General features: G+C 57.4%; 1 protein-coding gene across 1 annotated transcript in view; it reads right to left on the reverse strand.

Moving 5' to 3' along the window:
* EGFR (epidermal growth factor receptor) overlaps positions 1 to 5,306 on the reverse strand; it is a 133,335-nt gene extending 128,029 nt beyond the window's left edge. The window contains exon 1 of the mRNA XM_080663943.1: positions 4,984 to 5,306. Coding sequence (XP_080520069.1) covers positions 4,984 to 5,071 — 88 coding nt within the window. The 5' untranslated portion in view covers positions 5,072 to 5,306. The remainder of the gene's footprint in view (positions 1 to 4,983) is intronic.
* Positions 5,307 to 16,381: the final 11,075 nt, after the last annotated feature.

Here is a 16,381-nt window from a genome sequence, read left to right on the forward strand (position 1 = left end):
TCCATCGTCCTAAGAATGCACAGCACCCAGGCTGGGCTCTGTCTATCCAGGCTCCCGCCAGACGCCTGCGTGCCCCCTGGGTCTGCATCTCTCACTCGTTCCACACGCTTACCCAGCAGTTCACCCTCCCACGGGCCTGGGCGAGCGGCTCCTTCCGCACTGCCACCGCTCCTGCATCTCCGTCTCTGCTCTGCGCGCCCGCACTGCCCTCCCCGTCCCCACCATCGCCCCACAGCCCACGCCCCACAGCTCACCCCCGGTTCCTGGCTCAGGGCCCTGCGGCCACCCCCCTCACACGGGGACGGTGGAGCTGCAGGAGCTACAGCCTCACCACCGGCCAGGTCAGTCTCTCCGTCGCTGCACCGAGCTCCGGGCCTCGGCAGCGCTGGCTGCTCCTGGCACAGCGCTGGGAATGGCCTTCACGTTGCCTTCCCGGGCCAACTCCCAGCGCTCTGCAGGCTCCAGTGAGAGACCCTCCTATGCGGGGCTCTACCTGGCCCCGGTCCAGGCGGAACTCAAAGCAAAGACTAGCCTTGGCTGGTGTGGTGGGAGGGTCAGCCTACAGACCGAAGGGCCGGGGTTCGGTTCCTGGTCAAGCCATGCAGCTGGGTTGCAGGTCCGATCCCCGGCCCCAGCTGGGGAGCATTTGGGAGGCAATAGATGTGTCTGTCTCACATCAGTGTTTCTCTCTCTCCCTCCCTCCCTCCCTAAAAAAAAAAAAAAAAATGGGAAAAATATCCTCAGGTGAGGATTAACAAAAATAAAAGTAAAATAAAAGCAAAGGCTAATCCCAGGAGGCTTCCCTGTCCCATCGGACCTACCGCTGCTCTGGCAGTGTTTCACGCATGCTACCTGCAGATCCCTCTTCCCCTAACGGACTGCCGCCCGCTTGAGAGCAAGTCCCCCGTGTGACTCAGCCCTGCAGCTCAGACCGGGGACGGAACAGCCCAAGTCACTCCGTGTGGTCCGAACATGAAGAAAGGAATGCAAACAAAAGCCCGCGTTCTCATAGGTAGCAATACCCGTCCTTACGCCGAAGGACAAACAGCCGCGGTTCGCTTACGTAACTGTTTACAGCAGCTCAGGGCCATGTGCAGGCGCAGGGGAGGCAGGGTGCGTTGTGGGAGTGTTTCGGGCTGTGGACAAGGCCTCCCCATCCAACCACGAGGCCCCGAAACTGCAATTCAAGGTCTCGTTCCTGAGACGTTCCAGATGCCGTCGGAAAGGACACCGTGGCTCTGGGGCTCCCTGGCAGAACCCGCCAGAACGGAACCCGGCGTGGAACCCAGAGGGACACTCTACCCTCCCGTGCCCGCCACACCCACGGCCCTCGTCAGCGCGCTGCTGGCACTGGCAGGAGGGAAGCGGGCTTGAAGCACACAGCATGCACACAGGCCTCGTCCATCGCAGCCAGACGGCTGATCTTCCACCTCGGAGCCTCCGAGACCGGGTGTCCGCGCCAGCCCTCCGCCTCCAACAGGCCTGGGCCACAAGCTCCCGGCCCTCTCCTGCTCCCGGAGGCTCAGGGAACTTTCTGGACACCCGACTGGAGTGAGTCTACGTAAATGCGTAGGAAGAACGGTGGACTTAATGGCTCGGACGAAGAGAAAACTTCCGTCAAACTGGTTATCTGACATGAGGGTGACACCTGGAGCCTGGCCCGAATCCCAGCTGACCTGCCCGCACCCCGGGCCAGAGGGCAGACCCTCCTCAACGGCTGAGGCCCCACCCGCTATCCCATATGTGTTCATCGTTCGAGAAAAAACCAGTCAAAACGCACTGAGACCAAAACCGCTTCTCATCACAACTTCACACGTCCGGACAGCACAGAAGAGAACGAAATCAAAAGCATCTGCGGGGTTCTGAGAGGCCCCACCCACTTTTCTCCTATTGACATGGAAATAGGGCACAGGCAGCGGTATTCCAGAACCTTAAACTTCTCTCAAAGCCGGCTCCTGTGAGGAAAACCTAACTCCAAGGAAGTCCATTTCTACTGCGCTAGGTCTCAATGAAACAGCCGCGAACACGGCTTTCCCGGCAGCCACGGGGCGGGCGGAGGCCACGGGATTCCCCACGCGGGGCCTGCGACCCCACTGCCCACTCCAGGGTCCCAGCGTGGGGGGCTTCCCTCCACCGCCCACACTCTCCCAGGTAAGATGAGCTGGCGGCCCCCCCTCTTCCTGACCTCCAGACACTCTCTGCAGGCCCCAGAGCTGAGATCAAAGCAAACACAGGAGTGTTTTCTTTTTAAACAGGGCGGGCCTCTATCCTTACTGACGCGGCCCCTACGAGCATTTCAGAACGCGTTCAAGAATGAAAGTGCTGTCCCGTGGGCCCCGCCTCAGGAAGGTAGGTAGCGCGATGGAGCTCGGCCGAGCCAGTCTGTGACACAGCGTGAACTCTGACACGCAATCTCTGAAGCCAGAAATGTAGGAAGACCGTCGAAAGTCAAGAATGTGTTGGGAGGCGGGGCCTGGGCAGGCTCTGCAAATTCCTGCCTTTCTGGGAATACCACCCAGCTTCACCTCGCCATTCTGCAGGAGCCGGGGGCTTGCTCAGCGCGCTGTCTCCAAGGCCGGATCTCACAGACTGCCCGAGGGAGGCTGAGCGAGGCTCACGTCGCTGCTGACTGGGCGACTGTGATGCCCCCGGGGGCAGTAACTGTGAGCGGGAGTCCTCACCAGGGCCCGGGGGCCCGGTAGTCCACCCTGAGGAACCCATCCCTGGTCCTGGTCCTGTCCCTCCCTTTCCCAACACCTGGCATCCGATGCTCTCCTAAGAGCAGAACTCAAGGCGGCGAGGCAGAGGCGGTGGGTGACTGTGAACCTAAGTGTGAGCCCTGGCTCCGCCTGGTCCCAGCTGCCGGGAATTCACGTTACTTCTCTGGACCTGTTTCCCCAGGCGTCCCGAGAGCACCCACTTCCTGCTCCTGAGGCAAGGGTTAAAAGGATCCAGAGGACAGGCGACCCCATCTCTTAGAACCAGGCCGGTCTCTCTCAAATAAGGACATTTCTTGAACAGAACTGACCAGATTGGTTTGACATGGGTCTTTGCCACTCTTTGTCAAAAGTCACATCTTGTATTTTTTAGACTTTGCCCCCTTTTCTGTGACTCTAACTGACTCTAACGCTGGCTGGCCTACTCCCACTGCTGTTTTTTTTTTTTTTTCCCCCCAGGAGCATCCTGTTTTAAGCGAATACAGAACTAACAGGCAAATTAAGTGGTATTTATATATTTTTTTTCCAAAACAAATCTCCCAGCACTCATCGTCATATTCGAAGGGATGACAGGGAGGAGCTGGGGATGTTTCTGGAGAAAAGGGATGAGTGAAGGTGCCCCGAGAGTTTAATTTCACTCAGGACAGGGTCCCAGCAGCAGAATGGGAGACACACCCGCCTCCGGGCCCCTGTGGCTGGGGATTCGGGAGCCGGAAGGACCAGGCCCTGCGGGGTGGGGGTGGGGGGGTAGGGGGGAGCACCAGGGAGGAGGCGCCCATCCCTCCTGGAGGAGGACAGCTCTCCGTGGGCAGAGGAACCCGCTGTTATGGAAATCACCCCCAGCTCCCGTTCGTTCCCACATTTTGCAAGAGGCTTCCAACTCCAGATGTTCCCCAGGAGCCTTTAGGACGCCAGCTAATCTTTCCGGCGTCTGTACCAATCCCTCTCCTCTGTGCCAGCGACTGCCCCCCGCACCTGGCGGCCGCTTCCCGCAGAATCAATCACCTGAGGAGCTCTGAGCAGCCCCCCGCGGCCCGTCTCGGCCCAGACGGAGGAAACCGGAACGTCTGGGGCTGCGAGGGAGGCAGGCTGCGCGTTTTATTTGCTCCGTTTTGCTTTAAAATCCCAAATCCCGAGGGATTCTCATTGGCAACAAAGCGCGGCAGCCACGGCTGGAGGCCGGAGCCCAGCAGCCGCGCTCCGCACCACCCCACCCCCACCCCCACCCCCACCCCCACCCCCACCCCCACCCCCACCCCCACCCCGTGCCAGTGACCTCAGCTGCAAGCCGGGACCTGAGTCCTGGAACCGGCTGCGCGATGTCGAAACCGCGCCATTAAACCTTCCCAGGCATGTTTCTCACGTGGAGGGGGTGCTGGCCGGGGGCCGCGGGGCCAGACCGGCTCATGGTCGCGGTGGACGCTCGGCCCACGGGAGCCACCGACACCCATCCGTTTGGGTCAAAAATTAACTCGAACCTTTTGGTTGGCCCCGTGTCAAAATCTGCCGAAAGCGAAAAGAAACATCCCCGAGAGAAGCTCTCGGGATCCCGGGGAGGAAAGTTTGCTAAGAAAAAATAAATAAATAAAATAAAAGGCGGGGACCCGAGCCCAGGAAATTGGGGTCCGCCCCGGCTAGTCGCACCCCTCCGGCTCCACCACGAACCCAGAGCCGCGACCGAGGCTTGCAGGTGGGGGCACGTCTGGTGGGGGGGGGTCCCCGGAAGCGACCACTGCACCAGACCCCACGGGCCCTGGGGACGCGGGAGATCTCGGGGGGGGGGGGGGTCGGGGGTCTGCGCTCCCCACTTTTGACGGAAGTGGACACCACGTCCCTCCCAGGCAGCCACGGGAGTCAGCGACCGAGACCCGCACTCGGTCTCCCGGTCCGGCTGCAGCTGCACCCCCGGGAAGGGACCCGCGAGCCGGTTCGAGGGGGACGCGGTGCAGGGAGGCCCGGAGGTCCCCGAGGGGAGGCGCGTCCTCCCGCCGTCCTTCCCGGGGGGGCCCCTGGGACCTGGGACGCACGTGCCGGGACGCCCGCCGCCCCGCGCGCGAGGGCAGGAAAGTAAGAAAGTTGCGAGCACTTCGGGGAGTCCCGATCCCCGCACCCCGCAGCCTGGTCCCCGCAGCCCGCGCCCGCAGTCCCCTCCTCCGGCCGCCGCGGGCTCGCCCGGCGCGGACACGCAGCGGCACGTCCCTCCCGCGGTCCCGGCCGAGGCGCCCGTCCCGGGGCAGCGCAGAGCGGGCGGCGGGCACGCCCTTACCTTTCTTTTCCTCCAGCGCCGGGCGCGTCGGGAACTGCGCCGCCAGGAGCACCAGGAGCGCGGCTCCCGCCGTCCGGGAGGGTCGCATCGCCGCCCGGGAGCCCGCAACGAGTCCGGGAAGGAATCGGCGGCCGTGCGCTCCGGCGGCGGCGGCGGCGGCGGCGAGGCGAGGGCTCCGGGGGTGGCCTGTGGTCCGGCGGGGAGGCGGCGGCCGCCGGGCTGCTCGGGACTCGCCGGGGACTCGGTCCGCCCTGGCCGGGGTGTGCGCACCGAGCGGGGGGCGGAGGCTGCTGCGCCCGCGCCGCTCCGGGGCTGCCCGGACGTCTAGCGCGCGGGGCGGGGGCGCGGGGAGGCTGGGCCGGGAGGAGGAGGGACCAGCCGAGGAGGAGGGATCGCGGAGCCGAAGGCGAGGCGGAGGGAGGAGGAACCAGCGGCGGAGCAGGCGGCCCGCAGCGGCGCGGAGGTGGCGGGCGGAGGTGGCCCCGCGGGACCGGGCGCTCGGAGAAGGGCGGGAGGGAGGGGGCGGCGTGCGGGAGTCCAGCGGGCGGCCCTAGTTAGCCTCCGAGAGGGCGTTCCCTGCCCTGTGGGCCAGGACTCGGCCTGAGAACTAGGTGACCCAGCCTGCGTCCAGCCGAATGGGTGTCAGGTCGCCATGCCCCCCTCTCCCTTCCACCTGCAGAGCAAACTGGTACCAGCTCCCTGTGACCTGGCCCAGCCAGAGGCCCCAGGACGGGCATTGGCACGGATGGAGCAGCACCCCTTTGTCTCGCCCATCGCCTGCGCAGCGCCGGGAGCCTCGTGGGGACAGAGGACCGCCTGGCAGCCACGTTGCCCCGCGCTGGGCCCGGGCCACTGGAGTGCCCGGTGGCTGAGTTGTAGCTTTCAAGTCCCAAGGGCCCTTCACGTCCCGCCAAGCATCCTCGACATCCTCTGAAAAGGGACAGCCCGCTCCTGGCCCAGAGCCGGCCTGGGAAGTGCTAACTGAATGATTGCAGGAGCCCGAGGGAGCCCACAGCCCGCAGAGGCCGCACCAGCCGCGGTGCTTGAGAGCAAATGCCTGTGGTCAGCTATTGCGCAAAAGTCAAGCGCTGAGAATACAGGCTGGACACCAACCCAAGTGGGGTGCTTTTCCAGGGGAGCTGGGTGCCCCCTCCCATGCCTGGCCCGAGGCAGCCTTACGGGGCCAGGCAGGAGCGCCCGCCTGGGCAGCTCCCTGAGGATGGGCCGGAGGACATGAGGCTCCCGGGCTGCGCCAAGGTGGGCTAAGCCACGTCTGCAACCACGCACCTTCCCCACAGGACAGGTGCCCTGGCGCCCCATTCTACACCCAGATCCCCAGCCGCCCTCAAAACCCCTGCCTGCCCACATGGCAGCTGCCCAGTCTGGTCTCCCTGAAAGCAGGACTCACAGAAGCAAAGTAAGTGGAGCTCCAGGCCGCCCCCTCCTGTGTGGGGGGTGGGGGGTGGGGGGAGAAGGACATCTGTCCCCCCTCCCGCAGAGCCGGCCCCTGTCCTCTGAGCTGAGAGTCCGTTGTGTCTGTTCCTGTGTTTGGACTACCAGGACCCCCTGAGCCTCTGAGCTCCGCCGCCCGGGCAGGGAAGGCTGTGAAGTTCCAGCGTGGTTCCTGCCGCAGGCTCCAAAGGAGGTCATGTGCTACATGTCACACGTTACAAGCCTAGAGCAGCGTGTGAAGAAACACAGCTACGCATGTCGCACAGATGAGGGAAGGGCGACCCAGAAACACGAGTGGGACGCAGCCCGAAGCCAGGAGCGTGTCTGACAGCCCAGTCCTGTGCGCATTCTCCACCGGCCCCACAGCTGACTCCAGAGCCTTCTGCCCGGGAAGTATGGTGTGTGGTGGCTCAAATCGTACTATCCGTGTGTTAAAACGCCGATCGTTTGAAGTCACAACTAATTGTTAGGGTTGCAGGGGGCCCGGCCGGTGTGGCTCAGTGGTTGAGCATAGACCCAGGAACCAGGAGGTCAGGGTTTGATTCCCAGTCAGGGCACATGCTCTGGTTGTGGGCTCGATCCCCAGCAGGGGGCGTGCAGGGGGCAGCCAATCAAAGATTCTCAGCATTGATGTTTCAACCTCTCTCTCCCTCTCCCTCTTCCTTTCTCTGAAAAATCAATAAAAAGAGTTAAAAAAAAAAAAAAAAAAAAGACTGCGTGGAGATGTCTGCCATGAACCCCCAGAGGAGACAATGACTGCAGAGATCTCTCTAGCCTTCACGGCGCAGTTTGCTAACCATCATTCCATAGGATCTGATACCTCCAGAAGCAAGAATTCCTCAGGGGATGGGGGAATGGTGAGCCCCAAGTCCCCCTGGACACTGATGTGAAGTGTGGTTCCTCCCTGCACTGGTGACACGGGAGTGACCCTCAGGGTGACTTTGTGCTCTTCGGCAGTTACGTGGGGTGTCCGGATTGGAGTGTCCGGATAACCGTGGAACTTGTTAAGTACAAAACTATGGGAGCGGGCCTCCACAGATTTTCGTTCCGTCATCGGCGAGGGGCATCTGAGCACCTGTTTTCTCTGGCCTTGGAGGTCAAAGTGAGAAGGGACAAGGGAAAACATCAAAGCGTGCATTTCGGAATTTAAAAACGGATCTTGGGTAAACTGGGAGCCTTCTCCAAGTGGGAGGTGCTGCCTCGGGCCGGGGTGCCCCATCCTGAGCGAGGTGTGCCGGCAGGGGCGTCCGGGACCAGGGGAGGCGGAGTCAGGGATGGGACGAGGTCCCTCCCGACCCTACATTCCGTAGGAACACGCGTTTCCAAAACAGGCTTCCACTTGGATGGACATGCACCCGACGGCTCCGCTGAAGACGTTTGGATATGCAGAACTGTGCTAACTGCCTTCCCAGCGGGACGGCGAGGGAGCTGGGGCCAGGCTGGAGGGAGACTTATTTTTTTTACCCGTCTGTCCTCTGAGACCGCCGTGGGCAGCAGCACCGGTTTCTGTAAAGGGCAGGGCCGTGGCTCCGGGCCCCGTGCCGAGGCTCCTGGCCCTCCCGTGGGGGCCTCCTTGGTTTCCTGGGCCAGGACCCTCTCCCTTGAGTCTGGTTATTCGTGGAGCGCTGTGTCGGCAGAGCCTGGAGGAGGCTGTGTCTTTTTCGGGGACCGCGTGCTGTGGCGCAGCTGCTGACGCAACCACCTGTCGTTAGCACCCTCGTTAGTACTGCGTGTCATTGGGTTCTCGGTTGTCTCCAGGGCTCGGGGTCAGGAAGTGCTAAGAAGCAGAGCCGTGGTGTTGAATGCTGGTTTCCGGCTCTGTCGTTGGTCCATTGCTTTGCACGGGGGTCTTGTAGGAAGTTTCTGGACCCTGCACAGTGCTTTGCCCGTGTCAAAGGTTTAAAGCTGAGATGAAGCCTGGCCGGCGTGGCCCCGTAGTTGAGCGTCAAGTTATGAACCAGGAGGTCACGGTTCGATTCCGGTCAGGGCACACACCTGGGTTGCGGGCTCCATCCCCAGTGTGGGGCGTGCAGGAGGCAGCTGATCCATGGTTCCCTCTCATCATGGATGTTTCTATCTCCCTCTCCCTTCCTCCCTGAAATCAATACAAATACATTAAAAAAGAAGGGGATGAACTTTGCCGGAGGTGTCACTACCTGCCTCGGGGATAGTTCCAACGGGAAGCATGAGCCGCTGGCCTGCAGAGCAAGTTCAGGGTCCAGGTGTGGTTTTGTGAGGCCCCTTCAACATTTATTTTCATTGAATTTTTGGCCACATTTAAACCATCAAGAGATTTCCATATTGAAAATGTGGACTCTCTGTTTCTCTTGAAAAAAATGGTGGTGTGCTGGCCAGTGGGGTCTGCTTTTGTGAGTGTGTGTGTGTGTGTGAGTGTGTGTGTGTGTGTGTGTGTGTGATAACTGTCTCCTTTGGAAAGACTGAAGTTGGCAACTCACAAACCTGCCAAACCTGCTTTGCCAGTTCAGGGCTGCGGCTGCGGCTGGCATTTCAGTCTGCGCCCTGCCCTTCCTGGTTCAGCCAGTGCTCAGGCCTCTTTACAGCTCCCTTCCCTCCTGCCCTCATCGTCCTTTCTCTGTCCAGCTCCTCTGGCTCCGTGTGTGTGTGTGTGTGTGTGTGTGTGTGTGTGTGTGTGTGTGACTGTGTGTGTATGAGTGTATGAGTGTGTTTGACTGTGTGTCTGTGTGTGTGTGTGACTGTGAGTGTGTGTGTGCATGTGTGTGCGTGTCTGTGTGTGCGTCTGTGTGTGTGTCTGTGTGGGAGTGTGTGTATGTATGCATGCGCACGTGCGTATCTGTATTTGTTGATACATTTTTCTCCAGAGGTCAGCTCATAATACTTTACATACCACACTGGACCTCACTTTAAATTTGCATAATTCAAATATGGAATAATATAAAAATCACAGTTCATACTTGTACCGTATCGTTGTTGTTGACTATCTGTATAAATATGAATACATGTACATATATGAATCAGGAGCAGGGAGTGGCGGGGTAGGGGGCTGGCTGGACTAAGGATCATCGTTTATCTTGCAGGTCAGCAAGCTTTGCCTGGCGTAATGGTCGACATAAACTGTAACTGATGATAGAACGCGAGCTTTCTTAGGAAACAACTGCGGAGGCATTTGAGGCTTCTCAGCTGCTTGCAACTTAGTTATCATCATTCTGTCTCGCCGCCGCAATGGAGGTCGTGCTGCGAAGACCCACTGCCCAGCATCTGTCCTTCAACCGGGGACTCAGGCCCTTCGCCCCGAGAGGCCGCGGCCACGGCGGCAGATCGCAGAGGACACCAAGGCGGGAACTGGTTCGGAACCTTAAAACCTTCTCTCCTGTTTCAGCTGAGTGTTTTCCCATCAAAAAATAAATCGACACCGCGTACAAAGAATCCACACACACACACTCTCTCACACACACACACACACACTCATCCACACACACTCATACACACTCACACACACTCATACACACACACACACACTCACACATTTAAAGGGACAGAAGTAACCCCATGAACAGAGATCTAAAAACTGCCATGAACTCAGGTGACCTTGCGCCTGTTTTATAGTTTTCATCTTTCCCCCTAAAGCCTGGTGTGTTCTCTGTACGCCGTCAGGAGGGCGTGCACCCCGGACAGCCGTGCCCTGAACCCCCCCAGGTGGGCACACTGTGTGCTGTGCTTGGAGCCGGCGCAGCGACAGCCGTCTTTCACTCCCGGAGGTTGTCTAAGGAGACAGCAGCAGGCACAGCTCACGGCTCAGCCCTGGGCCCGCGGCGAGTCAGCCTCACGGTCACAGGAACCACCAAAACGTACAATTAATCACGCGACAGTCAGAGAAAAGACCCCTTCGGCCCCCCACCCACAGGTCAGCAGCCATTCCCCCCTGGGGTCGGGTGAGGTATCCAACCCTAAGCTCTGAGGCCCTCGGGGCTCCTCGCCTTCTAAGGAGCTGCTAGCTGCGGTGGCAGGTGCGGGAGGAAAAGGGCAGGGAATGGCCACATGCCCGCGGCCTGCAGATGCGCGGCGAATAGGGGCCCTGACGGCTGTCAACTGGCCGCCCCTCCCTCCGCACAATCACTCCCATGGCCTTTCTTCCAAGGTCGCTCTGAGCCCTGCCTCCCTGCGTGGGCCGGGGTGGGAGAAGGCGCTGATTTCAACAGACGCTGGGGTCTCCGAGCAGCTGGGGAGGTGCGCCCAGGGGTGTGGAGGCCCCCACTGCTCTGCGGGCCTCAGCGGGGGGTAGAGGCAGCGCTCGGGGAACCGGCCTCCAGATCCCGGGCTGGCTGTCCTTCCTCCTGAGCCTGCAGGGCGCTGGCACCGGCTCGGGGCCCCAGCCGGGGACACCGTGCTGGTGAGGGGCTCACCTCTGATTTTTCCAGGCCTTCTCCGGGAGTTCGCTAAGAAGGACTTGTTTGTAACCGCTTCTTTTTACTCTTTTGACCCCGCCAGCCCCCGCCTGAACCTGGTGGCTTGTGTGTGTGCTGTGATCTTTCACTTTTAAATGAGGACTTGGAAGCCGGTCCAGACCTGGAGGATTGAGTTTCCGATGCCACGGGAGGGGGGAGGGGAGATTGCCTTCTCTTGCCCCTCCTTCCTGGGGACTTGGAGGTGTTTCTAAAGTGTGCGAGATACAGGTCTTGTAACACATGAAACCTGTATGTTCCTGTTGGCCAACGTCACTCCAACCAATGTAATAAAAGAAAAAGTAAGTGCATCTTTCAAATCATAGGGAGGTGGATTTCCTGCAGTGTCTTTGCCTGGCACCTGCCCCAGAAAAGGGAGGTCCTGAAAGTCTCCAGGGGAACTGGCGGGGTGGGGGGTGGGGTGGGAGGGGGGAACCCTCTCTCTGGTGGAGCAGGGGTTGCAGCTCCCAGCCCCACCACGGGGATCCTGGCCCTCCTCCGCCTTCCACGCCATGTCCTGCAGGGCCTGGGCGGGGCGCTGCGATGGGTTCAGCTTCTGCTAGAAATTGGGGGGCGGGGGGAGAATTACAAGACTGAACAGAGATACGATTGACTTAGTCCTTTGTGGGTCCCTCTCCCAGCTGTGTCCACATTGGAATGAAGGCAGGTAAGAGGCCCTTATGACAGGCCAGGGGAGACATGGGCCTGGCTGGGAGCCCTGGAGGTGGGGGTCGGGGTCCAATTCCAGATGTACAAGGCATTGAACGTGACGTGGTGTGTGAGAGAGAGACGAGAGCCGGGATGACCTTGATCAGCACGTTGGCTGTGGCAGTCTTCACAGAGACCTCTACACGGGAGGGCGTATGGAAGGGAAAAGTCAAGAGTCTGGTTTGGACTCGCTGCGTTTCATGTGAAGATTGTGCACAGCTCGTGGGACTGGAATTTGACCGTCAGGAGAGAGGTCAGGCAAGAGATAAAAGCTGGGATCATCGGTGTGCAGATGCTACTTGGAATTAAATGAGATCGCGAAGAGATTAGAAGAGTTGACACAGAGAGAGAATAAAGACGGAAAGACAGAAGATAGGAAATCTCACCTTGATCTTGAAAACCCTCACACTTACCGTCAAAGTGGAGGAGAATCAAATGGCAACTGCGACTGAGATGGAGCAGACAGATGGGTGAGAGGAAGACCAGGCAGGAGAGGGGGTGGGAGGGGAGCCAAGGCTCAACAATGATTCACGGAGGAGGAAGTGAACTGTCAGATGTCAAATGCTACCGAGGATCCAGGCACCATAAAGCATCAATGTTCCCCGCTGGATCTGCCGATGTCCAAGTCATTGGTGACATTAGTGAGAGCTGTTTTGGGAAAGTTTGAGGGGGGCCAAGGGGGTGGAAGCCAGATTTAAGTGGGCTGGAGAATGACTCAGATCCTGTTTTCAAAGGACTCCCGACTTCTGATTCCTTTATAATTCCTGGCCTGCCCTTTGAACCTGGTCTCCCCGTCTTGATTCTCAGACTTGACTCAGCCCTAATCTGCACGACCTTCCCCCCACCGCCTCATTAGTCCCTTTGGAACCTAGCTCTTGGTTCAGGCCCATGCAGCACCGGGACAAGGCGTGAGCTACTCAGCCAGGGAAGATAATCGAAGCTGTACCAATCTAAGCAAGGAGGTGCAGGTCTCGGGCTTGTATCCATGCTCGGCCACTAATTGCATACAATTGGAAAGTTGCTTAACTTCAGTTTCCTCATCGGTGAAGCAAGGACTGATCATGTACTGGACGGTGTCGTTGCGAGGATTATCTTCCCTGGTACATGATGGTTTCCCAATAAACGGTGGTTACCGAATGTCCTGCCTTCTCAAAATGTAACATCGCTTTAGTCATCTTTCTAAGGTGGATTCCTAAATCTAAATACAAGTCTCTAAAGGGTTATGTTCTCACCAAGGAATGTATCTGCTTCCCTGGTGACATTTCTTGACTCATCCATCATGTACTGACCCAGCACCTTTCGTGGGACAAGCACAGATCCCGGCTTGGGGCAGTCGGTGACGAGCAGGAAGACCATGGCTCGTTGCCACACGGCGCTCAGAATTCACTGCAGCAGGGAGACAACGGTAACAGAAGAGTCAACTCCTAAATAACGTGATGGTAACTTGGGGCAGGTGCTGGGCAGGAGACATACAGGGCGCCGAGAAGCAGAGCGATGGTTTAGGGCTGCTTCTGGGAGAGTCGGTGGAGGAAGGCTTTTCTGAGATGTTGAGGTGTAAGCCCCCACCTGAAGGGCATGAAGGAACAAGGTCACACATCCTTCTTGACATTCCTTGAGAGACTGGGCTGTAATATGTGGTCCCCGATGAACTAAGGAGGCGCGTTGGTGTCTTAGCCTCTACACTGAATCCATACCTAGGTGACTATGCATTTATTAACGTCTATGAACTTGTAGTATTTTTACTTCTCCTTCCCCAGCTTTCAGTTGATCAAGTCAACCACCTTTAAATATTTGCTATTTCTAATCTATGTGCCAGAGGAGAAATCTTACGATCGTGCAGGTTAGAGAAACATAAAGATGAAAATAAATTGACTCTGGAGGAGGCCTCGCCCATGAACCAAGTCCCTAAACGTCACACCAGCTCATCAAGTTTCTTGGGGGCCACGTTTGCTCCTGAGTTCTTGGTGAGGTTCCAACAAGTGGGGGTGCGGGGGGGGGAAGTGACCTCTGGACAAGAGGGGTGATGCTGTGCAAGCCGAAGCAGGTCTGACGGGTTATCTTTGTGAATTCAGTGACCAGCTGAATCTGCTTCGTGCCCTCTGAGCCAGAGGATTAACTGCAAACCTGGGAGGGAGCCTAGATAAACAGAGCAGCCTGACTGTGCCCTCTCGGGGGTTGTGATTCTCCGTCTGTCTACTGATGGCTGCCACCTGTGCCACAGAGTAAGCTGTCCCCTCACCAGGACCTGCATCTCTGCACGCCTCTGCACAGACCGTTTAATGTGGGAGAACTGTGTTTGGAGTAAGAAGCAGGGCGGGAGGGTTGTCTGTGTGCCCCCTCCTGAGTCGGGTTTATGGCCGCTCTCTAAGGGTTGTTTTTGAAACACAGAGCTACCTTCTGTAGATCGGAACTGGAGGTTGACTAGGCCCACGGAAGAGAGACGAGGAGGAGTGTATGTATGGCACCCTCTCTCCCAGGGTCTCCACAGCTTCCCCTGGGATTAACGTCCTCTCCTACAAGAGGGCTTGGCCATGGGAGGCGAGTAGAAAGGGAAGCACGTCCCCAACCGCTTTCCCATCTTTAAAGGGAAGTGGGAATTAGTCTGCGCCATGCCCCTTGGTTGCAATATCTTGTTTGCAGGGTAATTTTTTCTTATTCCTGGATAGTTTCCCCACCTCCAAGAAGAGCAGCCCTGATTCCGGTAACTCCACATCAGGGCCAACTGGACAGACAGGGGCAAAGGGTAGATTCGAGTTTGAGATGCTATTTTTGCTGTTGAGATGCTCTCCTCAGTGTATAGAGGCATTGCAACACAGGTCTCCCTCTTCAGAAAATGAAGAGTTCGGGCCCAGAGAGGGCTCACGAGTCGTAGGACAGGTTTGCTGGAAGCATCCAAAAAGGTAGTATTTACACACTCTTCTGTTCTTGCTTTCCAAAACATCAGCGGCACCAAGAACTGAGAAAGCGGGGGAGGGGCGGGAGAGCTCAGAGAGCCTCCCCCACTGGATACTAATTTTGGTGACAGATGATTGACAGGCAGTGGGTGTTGTGGAAGGCCCTAGAGAGCCACCAAGCGGCCCAGTGGCAATGGGTGACCCTGAGACTAATTCACTGTATGACGCCGAGCAAATCACATCCTTTATTCTTGGTCCTGACTTCCTCATTTCAAAGACGCAGTTGCACTCTAATAACTGTTATGGACTCTCTTCCACTTTGGATATACTGCTTTGGGGGACAAATAAGGCATTTCTAGGACCAATGAAATCTACAGTGAACCAGCTGACGTCCGAAAACTCCACTTAGGTTTTTCATACGGGGATGCTTCGAGCAGGTCGGGGGGTCAGGTGGATGAGAGGGGGTGTGAGCCCGCGTGCGACTGTTACGGGAAGATGTGGTCCCTGTCATTGCAGTTGTTAGGTTTCTGATCTAAATGATTATAATTGAAATGACAGTGTTTCATATAAAATCATAACCATTTAGCCCTAACTGGTTTGGCTCAGTTGATAGAGCGTCGGCCTGCGGACTGAAAGGTCCCAGGTTCGATTCTGGTCAAGGGCATGTACCTTGGCTGCGGGCACATCCCCAGTAGGAGGTGTGCAGAATTCAGCTGAATCAGTGTCTCTCTCATCGATGTTTCTGACTCTCTGTCCCTCTCCCTTCCTCTCTGTGAAATATCAATAAAATATATTTAAAAAAAAATAAAGTCATAACCATTTATGCACCCAGTCGATGATGACTATGAAAACACAACCCCTTTATAAGCAGGTGAAAGACTGGGAAGGGTGACGCCCTCTTTTGAAAACGTAGTTGGGTATGGATGTTGGAATTAAGATGTGTTGTACCTATTCCTCTGCATTTTTATGTTTTTCTTCGAGTGTTAACTGTTTCATGATCACTATAGTGAAGGTTGTTTTATTTTGAACTATTTCGTACCTAAACACAAGATGAACTTCTTTTATGCCCAATAATAATAGTGGTGAAATTATTACCGCACGTTGGCCAATCCAACGAATCTTGAGAAACGCTTCCCACTTATATGTTAGATTTTTTAATTTCTTTGCAAAAACTTGCTTTTCATAGAACAATCTGAGGCAAAGACAGCACTCCGGTTTGCAGAAATGTTTTCATTTCTTGTGTGAATTCCATCGGCCCCTGTGGTGACAGGGAGAGAAAGAAGGAAAAGTCTTCGACTTAGCCGAATTTCGGAAATATCAGCCTTTTGGAAAAGAAATCCTTCACGCTCAGGAAACTCAGCAGTTAGGACAATTGGCTGGAATTTCGGTGTCAGGCGTTGCACCTCCCAGATTCTTCTGTCGGATGAGAAGTTGGAAAAAGGACACAGCTCTTTCTAGCAATAAAAGGCGCACTAAACCCTCCTCTTGGTTTGAAATTCCCCAGCTCTTTTGTTATTTACATTGGTTCTTACTCAACACTTCTCTCACGCTATATTTCAAATAGAGTCAGCGCTTTCATTCTATTTTTAGTTCAAACCCTTTTCCTGCCCGGCCCCCACCGAGACGGGAAGATCCGATTTCAGGTCCAGGGGGGACTGCTGCGGAGAGCGCACCGCACCGAGGTCTGCTCGCCTGGTTTCTGGGTGGGAACACGTCTTTTCTTCTTCTCTCTCGGAGCCGGAGCCGGAGCCGGGATGGAGTGGAACCCTCTCCACTGCCCCGGGGGCGGGGAGGGCAGAGGAGGCGCCTTGGGGAGGAGCGGGCCTGGCTCCCAGCGGCCAGGGCGGCCCGGCTGGCCCCGTTCCGCCCGCGCTCCTCATGGAAACTCCGCGATGCGAGCTGGCAGCGGGCGCCTGTCACCAG

The sequence above is a fragment of the Plecotus auritus genome, assembly GCF_963455305.1.
Source record: "Plecotus auritus genome assembly, chromosome: 4".
Classification (NCBI taxonomy): domain Eukaryota; kingdom Metazoa; phylum Chordata; class Mammalia; order Chiroptera; family Vespertilionidae; genus Plecotus; species Plecotus auritus.